This window comes from Phoxinus phoxinus (assembly GCF_949152265.1).
Source record: "Phoxinus phoxinus genome assembly, chromosome: 2".
Classification (NCBI taxonomy): Eukaryota; Metazoa; Chordata; class Actinopteri; order Cypriniformes; family Leuciscidae; genus Phoxinus; species Phoxinus phoxinus.
Genome location: NC_136877.1, coordinates 48,645,532 through 48,667,623, shown reverse-complemented (window position 1 = coordinate 48,667,623; position 22,092 = coordinate 48,645,532). Strand labels below are relative to the sequence as shown.

The 22,092-nt window shown below is 38.8% G+C and overlaps 2 protein-coding genes across 3 annotated transcripts; both read left to right on the top strand.

The window, feature by feature from the left end:
- The first annotated feature begins 344 nt into the window (after positions 1–344).
- Positions 345–9,709, top strand: LOC306994657 (uncharacterized protein). Its single transcript, XM_079605351.1, has 3 exons — positions 345–551; positions 1,749–2,513; positions 3,763–9,709. Exons 1-3 carry the CDS (start codon positions 518–520, stop codon positions 9,162–9,164), a joined length of 6,201 nt encoding a protein of 2,066 aa, XP_079461477.1. The 5' UTR covers positions 345–517; the 3' UTR covers positions 9,165–9,709.
- A 1,852-nt stretch (positions 9,710–11,561) lies between these two features.
- LOC306994673 (aerolysin-like protein) lies at positions 11,562–19,268 on the top strand. Of its 2 annotated transcripts, none has more exons than XM_079605398.1 (2): positions 11,562–11,777; positions 18,046–19,268. In XM_079605398.1, exon 2 carries the CDS (start codon positions 18,063–18,065, stop codon positions 19,014–19,016), a length of 954 nt encoding a protein of 317 aa, XP_079461524.1. In that variant the 5' UTR covers positions 11,562–11,777; positions 18,046–18,062; the 3' UTR covers positions 19,017–19,268. The 2 variants fall into 2 exon arrangements, with proteins under 2 accessions (XP_079461524.1, XP_079461523.1); XM_079605397.1 differs by lacking the exon at positions 11,562–11,777 and adding an exon at positions 14,810–15,068.
- Positions 19,269–22,092: the final 2,824 nt, after the last annotated feature.

Here is a 22,092-nt window from a genome sequence, read left to right as displayed (position 1 = left end):
TAAAAGAAAAATCGATAATTGATCCATACAATGTATTGTTGGCTATTGCCACAGATATACCCGTGTGACATGTGACTGGTTTTGAGATCCAGGGTCACATATATGTTCTTATATGCATATATACCTGACCATGAAGACACTTCCCCTGGAATACAACAACATAAAACACAAATAAGCCTTACTGATGACCAAAATATTGATCCAAAACAAAGTATAATGATATAGAGCTAGTCAATGCACATATGAAAGAGCAACACTGACCACAAGGCTCCTTTCTGATTTCCGCCATACCCATGCGAGCAGTGCATGGCGTTTCCTGCGTGAGTCTCAGAAAACCACAGGTTAGTCACGTGATCAAGCTTCCACGTTCAGCTTTGTTCCGCTCTACTGCCGTGCCACGCATATAGGAAGTCAATCGATTATGCTTGAAAGATACTGAGGCGTAAAGCGATGCCAATGTAAGACAATACAGCTCAAAACCAAGAGCAAAGGAGGACGAAGACAGACAGAGAGAGAGATGGAGAAACCGAAGGAGGACCCCTCGTTCTCGGGTGAGCAAAGTATGATCATGATTGAAGAGAGACTGCACTGAAGCAGATGTGCATTCATGACAACATTGTGAAAACATGTCTGAGCTTCTTTGCATTAGACAAACAATATATCAAAGCAAGTGTTTGTATCTTCAGAGCCTTTTTTAACTTACTAACGACAAACCAACATAAAGTGTCACAATACTCAGGAATAAGAGGAACCTCTTTTCAAAAGGTACATTTTTGGACCTTATGTTCCCCTAATGTCTGCATATTAGTACCTTAAAGGTACATGTTAGTACTTAAGCATATTAGTACCTTTGGTACTGCCCCACTAACAGCTTTTATACCTTTTTTTTCTGAGAGAACTGACTGACTCATTCTCAACACCCAACTGGCTTTATGTCAAATGTTTTGCTTGAAAGGTGCGTTTTTGCTATCATGCTTTAAATGAATGATATTTGCTTTAATATTTTGCTATCTAATGCAATAAAACTCAGATATGTTTAAGTGTGGCTTAGGTCTGTAAATAACTTTTGGGGTCACTGCATAACATCTTCTTCCAAAAGGAGACTCAGGCTTGGTCTCACTAAAAAGACATATGACAACTGTAATTTTTTTTTTTTTTATAATATAATAAGAAAAAAATAAACTTTTTTTCACTTTCTATTTTTCTAAATACACACTTATTTAAATATAAAATACAATACATACATATATACTACTACCATTCAGAAGTTTGAGTGCAGTATTAAACGTATTTTAAAGTCTTATGCTCAACAAGGCTGCATTTATTGATCAAAAATACAGTAAAAACTAAAATATTGTTAAATGTTACACTTAACTAACTTATCTAATTGAATATAATGAAATGTAATTTATTCCTGTGAGCAAAGCTGAAATTTCAGCATCATTACTCCATTTATTCAGTGTCATATGATCCTTCAGAAATCATTGATGTTTTCTGATTATTATCAATATTGAAAACAATTGTGCAGCTTCATATTTTTGTGGAAGCTATGCTACATTTTTATCATGATTCTTTGATGAACAGAGAGTTCAAAAGAACAGCATTGAAATGTTTTGTACATCATAAATGTCTTCAAAAATCACTTTTGCCCAATTTAATACACCCTTGCTGAATGAAAGTATGAATTACTTTTGAACGGCAGTGCATTAAAACTGAACATTACCTCTCTCTCTCTCTGTCTCTCACAGACAGGAGCCCGCAGACAGTTGAGGCGAACGGAGGAAGTCTTAGTCACCAGCCGTCTCCTCTTCCTGAACTGCGTGTGGTTTTACTCGGCCGCAAAGGTGCCGGGAAGAGCTCAGCTGGAAATACCATCCTAGGCCCGGCAGGAGGGTTTGAGCCGAATAAACCGACCGAGGAGTGTGTGAAGAGGCGCGCCGACGTGGAGGGAAGGCGCGTCACGGTTGTGGACACACCAGGATGGGAATGGTACTATCCGGTGAACGGGACTCCCGGTTGGGTGAGGAGAGAAACGAAGCGAAGCATGTCCATGTGTCCGCCAGGCCCTCATGCCGTTCTTCTAGTGGTGCGATCCTGTACGTCAGTGACAGCCGACTACCATCAGCAGATCGAGGAGCACCTGGAGCTTCTGGGAAAAGCGGTGTGGGATCACACACTGGTGCTGTTCACACGCGGGGACGAACTGGGCTCCGTTCCCATCGAACAGAGGATTCGAAACGGCGGCAAGGCCTTCCAGAGGCTCCTGGAACGATGTGGGAACCGGTTTCACGTTCTGGAGAACAAGCGGCGCGTCGATGATGGATCGCAGGTGAAGGAACTGATGAAGAAGTTGGATGAGCTGGTCGGAGAGAGAGCAGGGAGATATTATGAGATGGATGTGCTGCTTCTGGAGCTGGAGGTGGAGAGTAAACGGAGGGCGAGAGAAAGGAGGAAGAAACAGAGGCTGATGGAGGCGCAGACGCACAGAGGAACCATCAGAGCCGTGCTGACGAGTGAGTGGGCAATGGATGGATGGATGGATGGATGGATGGATGGATGGATGGATGGATGGATGGATGGATGGATGGATGGATGGATGGATGGATGGATGGATGGATGGATGGATGGATGGATGGATGGATGGATGGATGGATGGATGGATGGATGGATGGATGGATGGATGGATGGATGGATGGATGGATGGATTTATGTAATGCCATGTCAGCATCTAAGGCTATTTTCATGGCAAAATTAAATGACAAAAATACAAATATCATATATAAACAACGCAAGTGAAAAGTGTTCTTCCTCAATACTTTTGTCTTGTTTTCCAGTACAAATATCTAAACATGCTTAAGCAAGGTCAGGTACTACTAAGATGAACACTTAATATATTGCATAAATAACATTTGTTTGGGTCAAAATGACCCGAACAGAGGATTAAGGGTTAAATTGAGATACTTTACTTACTTTAGAAGCAAAGATATTAAGCCTTAAAAATTTATATGCTTAAAAAATACAGAGGGTGTAAGAAAAATAAACTTGTTAAGTAAATTTTTTTACTCACTTTATTTTGGGAATATCATATTTTACAATATATATTTTTTTTTTCAGAATATCATATATCTTAATTTTAAAATATTTAGAAAATTGGACTGGAAAACAAGATAAAAAGTACTTTTTGCAGTGCATCAAATTCAACAGACAGACTTTACGGTATTTGCAGAAGTCAAAACAAATGTCTAACTGTGGGTTTGGGATACTTGTTTCTCTACAGAGGAAAACTATTCAGTTTTCAGTATTCAGTATATGATTATGGCTTACAGCTTATGAAAACCCCAAATTCAAAATTCGAATATTGTGAAAAGGTTTTCATACGCAGCCATAATCATCAAAATTATAACAAATAAAGGCTTGAAATATCTCACTTTGCATGTAATGAGTCTATATAATATATTAGTTTCACCTTTTAAGTTGAGCTACTGAAATAAATGAACTACTTTTCTCCTCAAAAAAATAATAAAAATACTGAACATTTAAAATGAATCATTATGTAAATCCAAATTATGGAATTACGTCAATTCTAAATGTGACTTGAATGCATGCAAGCACTATAATTTTGCAAGATTTTAATATAGGCCTACAAAAAATGCAAAAAGACTTAATAATAAAAAAATGCAATCTAAATGATATGTCAACAAAAGCCATTATTCACAAGTAACCGCTTCATTTAGTTGTTTCTGTCTATTGTGTCTCTACTAGATGATAATACTCAAACTGAAGACATGGATGAGAGGAATCTCTTCTCCAGAGGTTCACGGCGTCTCCCGGAGCTGAGACTGGTTCTGCTGGGAGAGAGAGAGACGGGGAAAAGCTCGGCAGGGAACGCCATCCTAGGAGGACCGGGATACTTTCAAAGCGGAGAGGCGACGGAGGAGTGTTCGAGACAGCAGATGGAGGTGTCTAACAGACTGGTGACGGTGGTGGATGTGCCGGGATGGGAGGCCGGAACGGAGGGAACAACCCCAGAGAGAGTGAAGCGAGAGATTGGAATGAGTGTGATGCTGTGTCCTCCCGGACCTCATGCGTTTCTTTTGACATTGCGCGTTGATGGGTTTGTCCAAGCCCAGTCGGTGCGGGAGCACATGGAGCTTCTGGGGGAGACGGTTTGGAGACATACGTTTCTTCTGTTCACGAGGGGCGACCAGCTACGAGAGGGAGTCACGATTGAGCAGCACATACAAGGAGGAGGAAAGGAACTTCGCTGGCTGGTGGAACGATGTTCAAATAGGTTCCACGTCATCAGCAGCAATTCTTATTTGGAACCTCGGAATTCTAAGACACAAATAACGGAACTTCTGGAGAAGATTGAAAAGATGGTGGCGGGAAATCGATGTGAGGCCTTCTCGCCACTAGTGCATGAGATTCAAGAGTTAGGAAGACAAAAAAATGAGAAATTTCAACTGAAGGTCAAGGAGTTTAGCGAGAAGCTTCAACGGCAGGACGAAGAACTGAAGAAGATGAAGGAACGAGAGGTCAAGAACATTCGGTGGTTCTTCGAAAGACGCAAGAAGGACAAAGTACAATCTCCCGGGAAAGCCGAGAGGGAAGAGGCGCCGTACAAAGGCGAAGATGACAGGAGAAGTGTGATGGGCGAGCTGGAGGAGAGGATGGCGTGGTTAACGGAAGACAAGGAGCGAGAGATACATGACCTGAGCGCTGAAATAAGCAAAGTCATGGTGACTCACCATCAGGGACTGAAAGAGAAAGAGCGACTGCTAATGAGATTAGAGGAACGAGAGCGCGAGGGTGAAGAACTTAAAGAGAAAGTGGATGAGCTTCAAATTAAACTGCTGGAAATGGAGCGCTTGGGTGCCGTGAAAGAGCAAGAACGTAAAGAGAGAGAGGCCGAAATTCAGCGAGCACACTTGGACGAGAAGAATGAACTTAAAAACAAATTGTTGGACGCTGAAAAAGAGAGTGATAGGATGAGAGGAAAGGATGAGGAAACTCAAAAAGAGATTTATTCATCACAACGTAGGTATGAAGAAGAGGCCAGGCAGCAAAAGCAAGAGATGGAGAGCAAACTGAAAGAGAAGGACAATGAAATTGAAAACGTTTTAAGAGAAATCGAGGAGGTGAATCTTAATGCTGAGAGCAGAGAAAGAGAACAAGGTGAGATATTCAGGGAAAAGGTTGAGAAGAGAGAGGAAGAGATGGACAAGCTGAGAGAGGTAATAGAGATGATGACAAAAGAGATGGAGCAGCTACGAATGTCCTATCGAGAGCAAGTGAAAACAACAGAAGCCGAGAGAGAAATACATGGAGACGTTATGGAGAAATACAACACGCTCATAGATAAACTTGTAGGGAAAGAGAAAGAAATTGAGCGAACGATGAGAGAGAAGGAAAAAGAGCTGAATCGAAATGCTGAAACGCAAGAGAGGCTTCAGCAAAAAGAAGACGAAATAGTCAAATTGAGACAGAGAGATCAGGAAAAGGACAGAGAATTGGAGACGTTGAAGCTAAATATTACAGAAAAACAGAGGGATACAGAAAAGTTAAAATACACTGTCCAGGCAAATACTGATAAACACACAGCAGAACTTAAAGTTTTGGAGGAAGAGTTGAAAGCAAAAGAAGACGAAATTGACAAGTTAAAACAAAGAAACCTAGAGAATGACAAATGCATTGACAAACTAAAGCAAAACATTAGCGAAAAACAAAATGACATTGAAAAGTTAAAAGACAGTGTTCATGCACATGTTGAAGAAAATGCAGCTCAACTAAAACATCAACAGGAGGAATTCAAAGCAAAAGAAGAGGAAAATGAAAAATTAAGACAGAGAGACCAGGCGAAAGAAAGAGAGATTGACATACTTAGGCAAAACATTGAAAAGTTAAGAGACTGTATTGAGTCGCATACTGAAGAAAGTGCAGCTCAACTGAAGCATTTAGAGGAAGAGCTGGAAATAAAAGAAGAGGAAATAACCAAATTTAAACAAAGAGACCTGGAGAAAGACAATGAAATTCACACACTTAAGAAGAATATGATTGGCCAACAGCAAGACGCTGAAAAATTGAAAGAAAGCATTCAGTCAAATATTGAAGAAAGTGCAGCTCAATTGAAACGTTTAGATGACGAATTCAAAATAAAAGATGAGGAAATAATCCAATTAAGAACAAGAGACCTGGAGAAAGACAGAGAAATGAACACACTGCGGGAAAATATTTGCAAAAAACAAAAAGACATTGACAAGTTAAGAGAGAGAATGCAAGCACATATTGAGGAAAGTGCAGCTCACGTAAAACATTTAGAGGAGGAGCTACAAACAAAAGAAGAAGAAATAACCATATTAAATGAGAGAGATATGGAAAAAGACACACTTGTGCAAACAATCAATGAAAAGCAAATAAAAGACATAGAAAAGTTGAAAAACAGCATTCAAGCAAATACTGAACAAGGTGCTGTTCAACTAAAACTTCTAGAGGAGGAGTTTGACGTAAAGATGGAGGTCTACAAAAGAAAGAATACGATGATGGAAAAGGAGATGGAAAAGATAAAGAAACAGTACGAGGAAACAAGACTAATAATTGAGATGAAAGAGAATATCATCAGTGAGTTACAACAGCAACACACAGACACTGAAAGACGCTCAGAAGAGCTGAAACAACAGCATAGTGAAGAGCAAACGCGTAACGGCGTCCTACAAAACGCCAACGCACAACTGGAGAAAGAATTCGAAGAGCTGAAGTGCAAGTGTGAGGGACTTCAGACTCAGTTGAAGACTTCAGTTGAGCGCTATGAGATGCAGATGAAAGAAACTAACGGGTTAGAGCAACAGCTAGACGAGTTAAAACGCCTGCTGGAGGAGAAGGAGAAAGAGAAAGAGAGTGATATGCAAGACATGAAGGTGTATTATGAGAAAAGACTGAGAGAAAGGCATGAAGAGCATGAGACGGAGATAGAACAAGAGCTTTGCAGAAGAGAGAGGGAGGTAGAAAAGAAAGAGGAGAAATTAGCTCAAAACAAACTAGATTTGTTAACTAGAGAGGGTGAAATGAATAGGAGAGAACAAGCGCTAACAGATGAAAAGCAGGATTTGGAGGTGCAAATGTACAGGATTAGAGAAGAGGAGAAGAATCTGGAAAACGAGGGCCAGAATAACGAACGTTTAGCTGTAGATCTGATGAGAATGAGAGAAGAGATTGAGAAAAGAGGAGAAGAGCGTATGGTTCAAGAGGAAAAATTAAAGGAGCAAGAGCAGCAGATAAAATGTCGAAAGGATGAACTACAAGCAATGGAGAGGATATTGGAGAACAAGGAGATGGAAATTAAAGACCTGACTGAAAAGCAGGAGAAAAATATGGAAAATCGTAGAGAGCAGATCGAAAGGAGAGAGCAAGAGCTGTTTGAAATGGAGGAGAAATTTGTTAAAGAACAACACAGGCTTCAGGGAGAAGAGAAATCCTTGGAGATGCTCAGAGCAAATCTGGAAACGAGAGAAAATGAACTTAATAAACGAGAGCAGATGTGGGAAGTAAAAACCCATGAGCTTTTAAAGAGCTCAGAGGAACTTGAAAATAACAAACACAGCGCAGAGAAACGGCAAGCCGAGTTGAGCAATGAGGAAAATAATCTTCTGCAAAAAATAAAAGTATTACAAGAAAAGGAGCAAGAACTTGAACTCAAAGGTCAAAGGCTGATGGAGCAACAACGAGACGTGGAAAAACGGGACAATACTCGGCATGAACATGACCTGGAGCTTGAGAGCATTAGAGAAGCGTTAGGAAAAAGGGAGCAAGAGCTGATAAAAGACGAAGAAGTGCTTTCTCAACGAGAGCAAAAGCTGAAAAGTGAAGAAATTTATTTAGAGAAAAGAGAGCAAGTCATACAAAAACAGGAAGAACAGCATGGAGAGTTGTTACGCGGTCTGAAGAAACAGCAGGATGTTTTGAAAGACAGAGAACGCTCTTTAGACACCAGAGAAAAGGACCTGCGTCAGCTAGAACTGGAGCTCGCCACGAAAGATGATACAAATACATTTCTGCAGAACCAAGAATTAGATCTAAAGAACAAAGAGAGCGATTTTGAGGCCAAAACGAAAATGATGGAGCTCCTAACAACAACACTAGATGTGAGAGAAAAGGAGCTTGAGGAACGTCAAAACCAACTGGACAGCAGAACGCAGGAGGTAAAAAATGAACAAGACAAGCTGGAAAAGAAGCGAGAGGAACTTGATAAATGGGAGAAGTATCTGTATAACACAGAGCTCAAATTGATACACAAAGAGCCTTCCTCGGGGTATCGCCCATGGACAAACAGCGCTGTAATGAATGGGAAACAAATGGAAGGTGAAGACATCCATCGAATGCATCAAGAAATAGGAGTGGATGGTGGCATTTGCGATGCAAAAGACACAAGAAGTGAAGTGTTGGCTATAAACTGTGCAAACAACAGATCGGTAAAGAACCAGAGGGTTAAACGAACACTGCAGGCCAAGCAAAACGAGGAAGATGGTGAGATTGACCATTCTGAAGGTGAAAGTGAGGAAGACTTATTTGAGTCTTCAAGCACCAGTTCACAACCTATCGCACATTCACCCTGGCCCGTGCCTGAACTAAGGCTTATGCTTTTAGGAGACTCCTGGTCGTCCCGTCATCCAGCGAGATGCACCATTGTGGGGCCTGATGCAAATGGATGCAACCCTTGGAGAGGAGAGATATCCGGCAGGCAAGTCACTATTGTAGAGCCTCAGGGCCTGAAATGGAGATCTGGGATTGACAGTAAAGGCACATTTCAAAAACATCTCTCTCAAAGCGTCTCTCTGTGTCAACCTGGACCACATGCATTCATCCTGATTATTCCCGCTTATGTAACCTTCACTGGTCAGTACAGGCGTGCAGTGGAACGTACCATGTTAGCGTTAGGAGAAACATCATGGAGCCACACTATTGTCCTGCTCACATGGGGGGAAAAATTAGGAGAGAGCGGCCAGCAGCACGTGAAGAGAAACGGTGACCTGGAGCGGCTGGTTCGGAGATGTGGGAATAGATGCCTCGTGCTTGACAACAGATATCGGGAATCCCACGTGGTTAAGTTGCTGGAGAAGGTTGAGGAGATGCTTGGAGGATACAATGGATGTTACTACATACTGGACTGAAAACGAGTGTTGGGAATTTAAATAGAGGATTTATGACTGTGATTGACATTTAAATTATGATATAGACCTATCTGGTAGATTGTCTTGACATTCTTGGCTTTAAACAATATTTATGTGTTTATGAAAATAAACACGATTTTCAAAAGACTTGAGAGTAAAATATGTGTATGTACAATAGAGTAGGCCGAACTACAGCAAACATGCAAGTATGTAATTCACACTCTTAACAGACGGTGGCGCACTAGCTCCACTAGGTCGTTTCACAAACAATACTGTGTTTTTCACAGTATTTTATAATCTTTAGCTAATTTATTAGCGCACATGTGAGGAAGAAAACTCTATTTTCTCTTTTTGTAATAAAATACAATGAGGTAAAATGTATGATTAATTTCCAAACCGCATCACGTCGCCTAAACAGAACTTTTTTATGTTTAACGATCATTTCAGTCTAAAAAAAATGAATCATAAAGAAGTTTAGTCGAGCTCCTCATAATGTGTTGCGAGATTGGAACGATATAAAGACGACAAATTACTCACATTTAACACCGATTCACGCATATTCAGGGATTCTCCGGAACATAAACAGAATGTATTTTCCATTAGTGCCTCGGTGAAGTGGCGTCGTGCTGTGCTTCCGCTGCGATCCTGACAGGTAAATTATTACCTTAAAAATAGGGGTCTGTTTCGTCTGAAAGAGAAACCCTTCCCATCGAGTGAAAACACACATTTAAAATGAAATTCTCTTTTATGGCTCACACACAGAACACCCAAACGCTTACATATAATCTGAGGTAATTACGCGAGGATAGTATTCCTCCGCCTCGCTATTACGCGCGTCAAACGGATGAAACGTTGAAAAATAATTCCTCAACAGCGTGTCGTTTTTCCCCACGACGTTTATGTGTCTGAATGGGTCTATTTCCAAGTCTTTTGAAAGAATCTATCTATAATTTATCACTTATGACATCAAGTACAGTATTTTATAAGACCAACATTGTGAGATTTTTAGGAAAACACTTCAATTAGACGAAAATAATATGCAATCTAACTGAAAGTGCGTCTGAGTGCATTAGTCGACTTCTTTCATTTACCCATTAATTGCTTGCTATTTGGGGTTTTCTGGTCATTATCTGCACTATATCTTTTTAAGGTAATGAACATGGCCATGCTAACATCATTTCATCAGCAGAAACTTCAAATTTCAGTCTCCTCTTAAACTACTAGACAGATGTGTATTCATTGGCATGCTTATTGTGTGTGTGTAGTAAATCCTGCTATCTCTAATGGATGATAAAACCTCTTGACAATTCTAATTAGCCTAAATTCACTGCAATTACCATATGTGCCATTTCTCTTTTGGTCAGATCAGATCAAGCAATGTTGAGGTTTTTATAAGAGGACGTAAAACACTCACTCCATTCATGTTTCAACTTATAATTACACTGTTTTAGTTTGACTGCGTGAAACTTTTCCCAATTAATGTAGATTCTCCCAGATTCCCAACATGCGAAGTCTAAGCTCCCTCAGCATCTCAATTAGAAACCCCAGCAGTGTTAACTGTTTTATTTATTTATTTGTAATTTAATGATAACATAATGTGGTGATAATATGCACTATACCATTTAAAAGTTTAGGATAAGTGTTTTTCGTTTTGAAAAAGCAAGGATGCATCAATTTGATCAAAGGTGACAGTAAAACATATTGTATGTCAGATAAATGCTTGTTATTTTGAACTGTCTATTCAGATTTATTTATTTTTTTCATTTGATTAAATGCATCACGGTTTCCATAAAACATGAAGCAGTTTAGCTGTTTTTAACATAAAAAATAAGGAATGTTTCTTGAGCATCAAATCATTATATTAGAATGATTTCTGAAGGATCATGTGACACTGAAGACTGGAGTAATGATGCTGAAAATTCAGCTTTGATTACAGGAATAAATCACATTTTACATTTAAATGGAAAACAATTATTTAAAAATGTATAAATATTTCACAGTATTACTGTTTTGCTGTATTTGTATTGTTTTGCAGTATTTTACTGTATTGTTTGCTGTAAATTCAGCCTTGTTGAACTGAACATAATGGTAGTATAAATGTAGATATATATAAAAAAAGAAAAAATAACAAAATAACTGCTAGCTTTATGAAGTTCATTATTTTGCAAAGGATCCTACACACTAACAATAAATATGATAATATTAAACAAGAGTAAAATCATCCTTTTTTTTTTTACAGTTTGTAATTATCATGCAAGAGGTTTAATACATTGATTCCAAATAATGCTTTATTTTTGTAGTCACTTGTTAGGCATAGGCCGATCGAACTTTGAGAGACCCTGACCCTCCAGATGCCCTTTAAAATGCCCCTGGTGCTTGTATTTCCCTGGTTTTTAGAACTTCAGATGCTGTCTGCATGCACAGTGTGCAGCGAACTTATAAAGGTCAACCCGATGTCTCTGAGGGCAGACATATCAATTCTGATGGACCATGAGGAGCAACACTCTAAATAATGTCTTCTCGTAAATGCTGATCCAGGAACAGTTTTCCGATCCCAAAATCTATCACCATACTTGGAGAAAACTACAGAACTGACCTCAGATCAGCATATTTGTGAGTAAAGGCCAACCTTTAGCCACATTTACACATGGACCATGAAGCAAAGACAATTTTAGGCAATTTATTTATTTATTTTTGTATCTTGAAAAGTTTCATCTGGAACGTGCATGTTGCACCTCGACTCAGACCTGGACAAGAATGTGGGCAAATGGTTTTACGTCTTATCAAATGTCACTTTATTCACACAGAACAGTGCAGTTTTTAACAAAAATCATGCAAAAGTTTAAGAAGCATTTCCCAAATTCAAGTCCCGACCCAAAGCATCATCATGCCATCAACTTTTTATTAAGAAGCAATATTTGTCTGTGAAAGTGAGTTACAGTTTTAAAAAAAAAAAAACAGAGAAAAACTAGTGGTATTATTGAGAGATGAAGATAGATTTGAAACATGATGCTGATGGCACATGAAAATGATTGATATGGAAAAAAAACTGATATATGATTTCTAAAATGTTCAATAAATAATTTTACTCAAGACTCAAATGGTTTTTTTATTCAGATTCTATGATTTAAAGAACTTGGATTTTCTTTTTTTGCACACAAAAGTTTCACCATTTAAACTTGTGCTATTAACCTCCTGCAATGTTTCAAGCTGTTTGCTCTTAGACACTACGTGCTTATCTTTGAAATATACTTACATCTGATGAACTTCTTCCCCAGATCAGGGGCCTCATTTATAAAACTTTGCGTAGGATTTGCGTCAGAAGTGGCGTACGGATGAAACATAGGACGTGCGTACGCACAGAAATATTCGGATTTTTAAAACCGTGCGCACGCACATCCAGTTTTCCCTTAATAAATCACAATCAATTCTAAATGTAGCGCAGCTTTTGCGGCTTCATGTCACGCCCATAGTTGCCCATAAATAGTCCGTGAAACGCCCACAAGTTAATATTCATCGATTGCGAAATCATGGCAAACACAGAGAGGAAATAAAAAAAACGTAACTTCACTCAATGTGAAGTTCGTTGACGAGGTGGAAAAGAAGAGAAAAATGTTGTTTGGAGGGCACAGTGTGGGCATTACTAATGCCAAAAAGGCACTTGAGTGGCAAAAGGTTGCAGACGCCGTAAATGCTGTAGCCTCACAACCTCGGACCGTGGCCGAAATAAAAAAGAAATGGTCGGACAAGATCAGATTGTGCGTCATTACGCATTGAGATGGGGCATTTTATTTCCATCCATTTAATTGCATCTGACAAGTTACAGATGTCGGTTATAATCTATGTGGAAATGGGAAATAGTTCAGTGCAAATGTAATTTCTTGCAGCTTTCTGAATGGTTGAGACATACGTCATACGTTATTTTATCAAAAATAAAACAAACTAAAGGCATATGCATGAATACCATGATTCCGTAGCTGATGAAGACATTTTTACTATGAAAACAACTTTCCCCAGTGGACAATTAATACATCTATCTTATATCATCTATCTATTTATCTATATAGCCTATCTATCTCCCTAATTATCTATCTATCTATCTATCTATCTATCTATCTATCTATCTATCTATCTATCTATCTATCTATCTATCTATCTATCTATCTATCTATCTATCTATCTATCTAAATGCATCTATATCTGCTCCACCAGACGGACACATTAACGATAATATCAGTTTTGTACATTATTTCGTTCTGTTTACCATATTATTTAAGAGGATGAATTGCATAACATGCCAATATTATTGCAGAACATATTTCACTTTTCTTTTTGCAAATATGTGTTAATTTGCATTTCTGTTGTAATTTTCGTTTGATTTTGTTTGTTTTACACTGCAGATCGAGAACGGGTGTTCGTGTAGGCTGTTAATTGTAAGACTTGCTTTGTGAAGTCTTCATGTTGTTTATGAGAGGCAGTATTGCCATTTCTTTTACACACGGTCTACAGTTTCACACACTTTCACGTGTTTCTTCCGTCTGCCGACGGTGTCGCCATTTCTCATTTCACCCGGTTTTGTGCGTACGCATGGGTCAGAGCTTGCGTGAAGGACCGCACATTTTCCCGTAAAGTTTGCTTTTTATAAATACCAATTATTGCGTAGAGAGCGGCGTACGCATTCTTTTGTGCGTACGCAACGTTTATAAATGAGGCCCCAGCTCGTCAGGCTACAAGTCAGAAAAATTAGATATGTTTGATTGAAACCCCGGAAGATTTGCATCTCCCCCCGAAATGATCGTATATGGCACAACACCCTCATTTTATGCATTAACGTCAACTGCATTTTTATATTCCCATCCATGTGATACCACGTTTAACACAAGAAGACATTAGGAAAATAGAAGGACTGTGCCGTCACAATACAATGCTAAAAATCATTCAGTAGCCTATGCTACCTATCCTCACCTTATTTTAGAATAAATAAATCATTGAATAAAATGTTTAGAGAGAAATGTCAAATCTTTAATTCCCACTGGCTAAATCAGAGGTTTTCTGTCATCAGACTTATTCAAGCAGGTGTAGTGGCGAAGGCACTGTCTGTAGTGATAGTATAGGATTTTAAAACGAATTGTTTTAAGACAGCGCCTATAGGGTCAAAAAAATTCGGCGCGACTGATCATTATTCGCACGAACGAATTTTAAGAGTTCTGCTTTTTAGAACACAATTTAAAGCGGAACTATCATGAGCTAAGCAATCATTGCTGTAGTTAAAACATTAAAACACAGCATGCCACAGGACAATTGTTCAAACGCAGCGCATCCACAAAAACATATTTATATTTAAATTAATTATTTTTTTAAATTGTAACTTTTGGAGAGGCCTAATTATTTCATGAAAGTTCAGTAGGCTACTTAACTCATTTAATGAGAGTGGCATATTTAATCTAAATGTGTAGGCCTATAGGCTATCAGATTTTCAAGTTTAAATCATCCTGTTTACTTCATTACTTGCTCACTAAAGAGTGCGTGTTGTCTATCCATGCGTATTTGCGCCGCCTAGTAATTTTTTCATAAATCCCGCCAGATATTGGCTCCTCCCTATGGAGTCAACCATTTACAAAAAACAGAGGGAGTATGAAAGTTTTACGGTGCTCAAGTCTTCTCGCACCCATAATCAACACTAAAAAAAAAAAAAAAAAAACTATAAAATTCATACCAATATCAATGAATATAAACCCAGCAACATTTCCCACATCACACACACATGTAAGCTAATATCACCGGTCCGGGTGGCGCCATTATTGGCGAAGACCTTGACCGTATAAATACCGGAAGCCCTCATTACCAAGCACGTTTTATCTTCGTCTCCTTCACACCTGGAATCAGACAACACAAACTAATTAGGTAATTATACTTAAATGTATGTGTATGCGGTGTGAGTTTATATAGCGGGGCGATGATCTTTGAATTTGAATGAACAATTGATATGGGTCCATAACGAGGCGAATTAAAATGCGTGTCAGAGCCAGTCCTGCCACTCTTCATAAAATGTATTTGCATTCAGTATTTGCACTCCTGACTGTACATTTAGGTAGGGCAGATTCTGGGTCTTCAGGTGATAAACATTTCGTATTTCTAATCGCTGAACACAGACACACTTTCGGCAGAATTCTAATGTCCTCTGTGTTATTCAGCCTGAGGGTGGCGCTCTAATATGATGACTGACTTTAGTACACCACAAACGCATAAATCTTTAAGAATTGCTTTAATGTAGTATTTATTGTCTCCGAATGTTTTAGAATGTTGCAAGTTCTCAGAACAAACATATAACAAACACCAGACTAATGTACACCAGGTTCACATTAAGCTGTGAATGCTTTGCCCTGTCATTTTTGACCAGGTGTGGAAAAAAAACGTTAAAAAAAAAAAACTATATATATATAAGTCATTACATTTTAGTCCAGTGCAGTAACATTAAATATTTTTGGGAACGGGAAAATCCTTGAGTGCCCACACACTCTTCAACATGTTTTACGCTAAACAATAGGCCCTATACTTTTGTTGTGAACGATATGTAGATTTTATTATTACACCAAAAAGGGAATGTTGCGACAGTTAGGAGGGCTTCTTTACGACACTACCATAGTATTTAAAGGGATAGTTCACCCAAAAATGAAAATTCTGTCATAATTTACTCACCCTCAAGTTGTTTCAAACATGTATGAGTTTCTTTATTCTGTTGAACGCAAAAGAAGATATTTTGAAGAATGTCGGTGACCAGACAGTTGCTGGACCCCATTGACTTCCATAGTAGGAAAAAAAGCTACTATGGAAGTCAATGGGGTCCATGCAACTGTCTGGTCACCGACATTGTTCAAAATATCATCTTTTGTGTTCATCAGAAGAAAGAAACTCGTACAGGTTTGAAACAACTTGAGGGTGAGTAAATTATGACAGAATTTTCATTTTTGGGTGAACTATCCCTTTAATGGTAGTATTGAGTGATGATATACTGTCTAAAGAAAGTAAAAAATAACAATGTTTTTTTTCTTTGGTTTTCTGGTTTTACCAGTTATTATAAGACTTAAATTGTAATGACTATTATAACTGCATGTTGCCTATATATTGCGGATATTATCCTTTTTAATTAATAAATAATATAATCTAAATCATTTAATTATAAATATTGTTAGTAGTGTTTTTTCTATCGCTGCCAGATTAATCTTGTTCTTTAATGATACTGTGATGACTGCTGTGTGCCTAATGATGATATAACCCATTTTAAAGAATGATGGTAAAAAAATATCATATAATTTTAATGAATTAAATGTATATTAAATTTTAAATTAAGTTTAGTGTAATCTTAAATGTATTTTTTGCACCCTGTAGCATTCGCGATTCTTCCACAGTAAAGCACATTCCACAAACAATGCCGTCCTACTGTACGTTTACTAGCGATATATAACTAACAGTTTCTAATACTTTGCATTAGATTATCCAACCCAATTTTCTGCCACTGCGTATATATAGCGCAAGTCATTTTCATTTGGCATGCTCTTTATACGCAAAAAGTAATCTTATGTGCATAGGCCGGTGAATAATGTTCCAGTTGACTTTAATTGTTTATCTAGAAGCAACAGCATTCAATCAGGTTGATTTAAGTTAAAGTTGGTTTAGAATGGTATGGGTATGTTTAGCAAAAGGTGGTGTGATTGGTTTGCCATGTTTTTTTCATGCGCGTGAAAAAGTGAAACACACTTCAGACACACACCTGATTCAAGACGGCTTATTAGTAGATACTCCAAGACCCAAAATGAATTTAGCATCCGTTAAGAAAGAAATCCAGAGTGTTGTTGCCTCAAACTGTGTTGGGAAACACTGCAATAAAGTATAAAGCTGATGCTAATTAGAGATGTTCCGATACCCTTTTTCCCTTCCCGATTCTGATACCTGGACTCAGGGTATCGGCCGATACCGAGTACTGATCCGATACCTGGGTGTGTATCTATACAGCTGCAATTCATACTAGCCCTGTATGAATTGATATAATTATTTTATGGTGTGCTTCAATAAAACATGTACAACTACACACAGTGAACTAGAATAATTTTTATTATCTGACATACATTTCACAGTAGTATATTGTTTATTTTTAAGAGAAAAATAACTTCAAATGCAGCCACAAATCTAATACTGTAAACTGAAAAAGGTATTTTAATTTTACAATATAACTTAACTGTATAAAAAAACAGTACAACAAATAAATCTAGGAATAAAAAAAATTAAATATGAATAATTTAAGAAAATAATCTCTTTAAAACTTAAAGATGACGGCGCCACTGTGCCTCACCCAGTGTGCTTGTCAAACTCAGTAAAGACAGCGGGGTCGCGTCGCAGCTCCAGATGTCGATAGTAAAGCTGATTGTTTGCACATCTTTTAGTTTACATGAACTGTGTTCACGCACTGTCTCGAATAGCTTAGGGAGCGCTCCAAATGTTCAATTAAGCGGCAAAATCCAACGTTTTTGACAGACAGTGGCTGGTAATCCAGAACAATAACTGCTAGCGCGTGCATTTTTATTTCTTCTTCGCTGCTTTAAACGGTGGTTGCTTGTGGCGACACAGCACAACTCCCTGTGTTGCCGCGGGCAACCACTGTTTAGAGCAGCGAAGAAGACTTGATCTCCGATTTGCAGCGTTAAGCAAAGCTATCGTGCAACAATAACTAGGTAACGTTGTTGTTTATGAAAATGGTATCGGATGGGTACAAGTACTCGCCGATACCGATGCCAGCATTTTTATTGGTATCGGTAGCATTTCCGATACTAGTATCGGAATCGGAACATCTCTAATGCTAATTCTGTTCTGTGATTATTTTCAGATCGATTTAATTCAAAGATGTCCTACCCAACAACTCTAACGCTAATTGGTGGAAACTCTGGGGGTGCATTCTCATTGACTGGTGAGCACAACGGTGCCAGTTTAGAGAAGATCGGAGTCTGGGTGGGAGGATGGCAAGTGAGGGGTGTCAAGGTTTGGCTTTCAGACGGGAGAGTTCAAGGTTTTGGAGAAGCAGCCGGACCGTATCAAGAGTACCATTTCCAGGCTGGTGAGTGCTTCACCTCACTGTCCCTGTGGGGGAACGGAGTGGGAACGCGTCTCGGAGCCATTAAATTCAAGACCAACCAGGGGAGAGAATTTTTTGCGAAGATGACCGATTGGGGTTTAAAAACCGAATATCCCATTGATGTCGGCTCTGGATATTGTTTGGGAGTTGTAGGAAGATGTGGGGCAGACATTGACCACATGGGATTCATGTTCCTCAATGCAGTTCAATCGGCAGTTCTCACCAATGTCAACTATCCCACTATGAACCAACTGATACCACATGTGGCCGTAGATGGAATCAAATCCATCTCTTTCAGGAACGACTCCTCCAACACTCAGAAACAAAAAGTCGAAACCTCAAAGAAAATAACCAACAAATCGTCATGGTCTGTGAGTGAAAGTTTAACTAAAACATTTAGTTTGGAAGTGAAGGCTGGGATTCCAAAGATTGCAGATGTTAATGTGGGATTCAGTGTCACTTCTGGATCAACAAGCACTTACAGTCAGGAGCAGACCGAAGAGAGGACCGAAACTCTGTCTACCGATATAGATGTGCCACCATGGAGGAATGTGGATGTTGTCATCACCATTGGCAGAGCCGCTTTTGACCTGCCTTACACTGGCACAGTGCAGATCACCTGCAAGAACGGCAGTGTGTTACAGTATGAAACCCAGGGCACATACAAAGGCATCACTCACACTGATTTCAAAGTGATCACTAATGAATCTGCTCTGTGGTGTTAAGACAGATTGCACATGTAACACAAGTTCTTTGATTACATCGAAGTTTGTCAATCATGTATCAGTTGCTGCTCTTCATTTAAGCCTCATTGTAGTTTTTGGGTGTTTAGGGGAAAACTGGTGATTATTCAACATTTGTTGTTTTCAAATATTCGTATGGTACCAGGACACAAATATGCATATAGCTTCAAACTTTGTGTAATCACTTTAAAATGGTCTCTAGAAACCAATTCTGTAATGTTTTAATGACATTTATTTAAAAAAGAGAATTTATTAAATAAACCTTGTTGCAAGCAATGTTCCCTCGAATAATTTTTTTGCTGAGCAAAACTTTTCTCTATTGGGTGGACATTATAACAACATGAGCAAAAACATTCCTTATACCAGACCTGAACATACACACAAATATGGTTCTATCATGTAGTTGTAATTTTCTCTAAGTGAACAAAGGTTGGAAACAACTTGAGTGTGATTAAAAGAATAATACTTTTAAATTTCTTTCTTCTGAACACGAGAAGAAATGAAGAACGTAGGTAACCAAACAGGTAACCAAACCATTGACTTCCATAGACTTTTTTTTAAAATAAAGTTTTGTTTTTTCTATTGTGAAGTCAATGAGGTCCATCAACTATGGAAGTTTGTTTCCACCACAGAATAAAACATTTTAAAATATAATTGTGACTTAACGTCTCGCAATTCTGACTTTCTCAGAATTCTCTAATTCTAAGGAAAAAAAGACTGACCTTTTTCCTTCGAATTGCGACTTTATACCTCCCAATTGTGAAGTCGCAATTTTTATAATTTTTTTTATTATTATGTGGTGGAAACGAGCTTCCATAATCAACTGTCTGGTTACCAATGTTCTTCAAAATATCATCTGGTGTTTTGCAGAAGAAAGAAATTCATACAAATTTGAAACTACTTCAGGGTGAGTAAATGAGTTTAAGTGAACCATTTGTTTAATGTGAGTTGACTCTTGACGTTACTTGAAACCACTGAAAAGAAACTATTCAATTTGTCCAGTTGTTTACAGTCCTGTTAACTAATTCTTTACTGAGATATAATTTTTTGTTTTAAATCTTGCAGAACAGTTAAATTCTTAATAATTTACAGAGTCACACGGCCTGGGTTATTTGGATCTCACGGACACAAACTCACCAGTCTGATCTTGGTCAGAGGGTGTAGAGTTAACTAATACCTCTTTAGTTAGTTGCCTACTGCTCACTCATACAAAAAAGTGTAGTTTATTTAGTTCCGTACAAATCTGCCAAGTCAGTGATAGACAGATCGCCTCGGTTACGTATGTAACCCTCGTTTCCTGAAGGAGGGAACTGAGAAACCACATCAGGGACTGACGAATAGGAATCTCGCTAGAGAGGCAAATCTACTTTGAGTGTAACTAAACAAGCCAAGGCACATTGGCATGTGATATTTGCATCAGCTGCTCTGCCTCGCAGCGCGGGTATATAATGAGCAGAAGGTGCACCTCATCTTCAGGTTTTCTCTGAGGAGCCAAGCTGGTGACCCAGCGGGGTACAGCAACTGTGGTAACGGAACGTGACATCTCCGAGGTGTACATACGTAACCGAGACGTTCCCTTTCAGTCAGTCACATTCGACGCCATTTCGGTGACCGACAAATAGGAATCCCTACCAAAGCGCAAAAACGTTTTCCCCCTTCCAGTGCCCAGCTTCCTGATCCCTCCTGCCTATTAGGGCGGACGATGGGACAGGGCTTACACAGAGTGTGTCAATCACTGCTGTCCTGCAAAACCCATTCAGTAATACTATTGGATAACACTGGGGAAGTGTGCCCCTTTTACTTGAAAGGGAATGCTGCATGGAGTTTTACAGCTGGATTAACCACGTAGGGCCAAACTACATATGGGATGTTTCGGGGGGCAGCTCTAGCCTCACAAGGGGGTTTTCCTCAAGGGAAAGAGACAGGCTTCCGTTTAGGAGCTAACTGTGAAAGAATACACATATGGGATCCCCTCTGGGTCACACATATCGGCCATATAAACCCGGAGCCTCTCAGTGCCTCTACCTGTTTGAGGTGAGAACACAGGAGGACACCGGCTCAACACAAAGTAGAATCTAGCGTGTTAGGTGTCGCCAGCCCGCAGCTCAACAAATATATTTTAGCGACGTGCCCCGCGCCAATGCCCGGGAGAATGCAACACTTCTAGTAGGGTGGGCTTTCTGGTAGGGTTTCATCTGGAACGTGCATGTTGCACCTCGACTCAGACCTGGACAAGAATGTGGGCAAATGGTTTTACGTCTTATCAAATGTCACTTTATTCACACAGAACAGTGCAGTTTTTAACAAAAATCATGCAAAAGTTTAATAAACATTTCCCAAATTCAAGTCCCGACCCAAAGCATCATCATGCCATCAACTTTTTATTAAGAAGCAATATTTGTCTGTGAAAGTGAGTTACAGTTTAAAAAAAAAAATACAGAGAAAAACCAGTGGTATTATTGAGAGATGAAGATAGATTTGAAACATGATGCTGATGGCACATGAAAATGATTGATATGGAAAAAAACTGATATATAATTTCTAAAATGTTCAATAAATAATTTTACTCAAGACTCAAATGTTTTTTTTTATTCAGATTCTATTATTTAAAGAACTTGGATTTTCTTTTTTTGCACACAAAAGTTTCACCATTTAAACTTGGTGCTATTATAACCTCCTGCAATGTTTCAAGCCGTTTGCTCTATTACACACTACGTGCTTATCTTTGAAATATACTTACATCTACTTACATGAACTTCTTCCCCAGATCAGCTCGTCAGGCTACAAGTCAGAAAAATTAGATATGTTTGATTGAAACCCCGGAAGATTTGCATCTCCTCCCCGAAATGACCATATATGGCACAACACCCTCGTTTTATGCATTAACGTCAACTGCATTTCCATATTCCCATCCATGCGATACCACGTTTAACACAAGACATTAGGAAAATAGAAGGACTGTGCCGTAATTCATTGAATAAAATGTTTAGAGAGAAATCTCAAATCTTTAATTCCCACTGGCTAAATCAGAGGTTTTCTGTCATCGGACTTATTCAAG

Bases quoted from the DNA above. Each gene is read 5' to 3' on its own strand.
- LOC306994657 (XM_079605351.1), top strand. From the start codon at position 518: ATGGAGAAACCGAAGGAGGACCCCTCGTTCTCGG. The intron at 552-1,748 runs GTGAGCAAAGTA...TGTCTCTCACAG, and splicing joins GGAGGACCCCTCGTTCTCGG to ACAGGAGCCCGCAGACAGTT. The intron at 2,514-3,762 runs GTGAGTGGGCAA...TGTCTCTACTAG, and splicing joins CATCAGAGCCGTGCTGACGA to ATGATAATACTCAAACTGAA.
- LOC306994673 (XM_079605398.1), top strand. From the start codon at position 18,063: ATGTCCTACCCAACAACTCTAACGCTAATTGGTGGAAACTCTGGGGGT.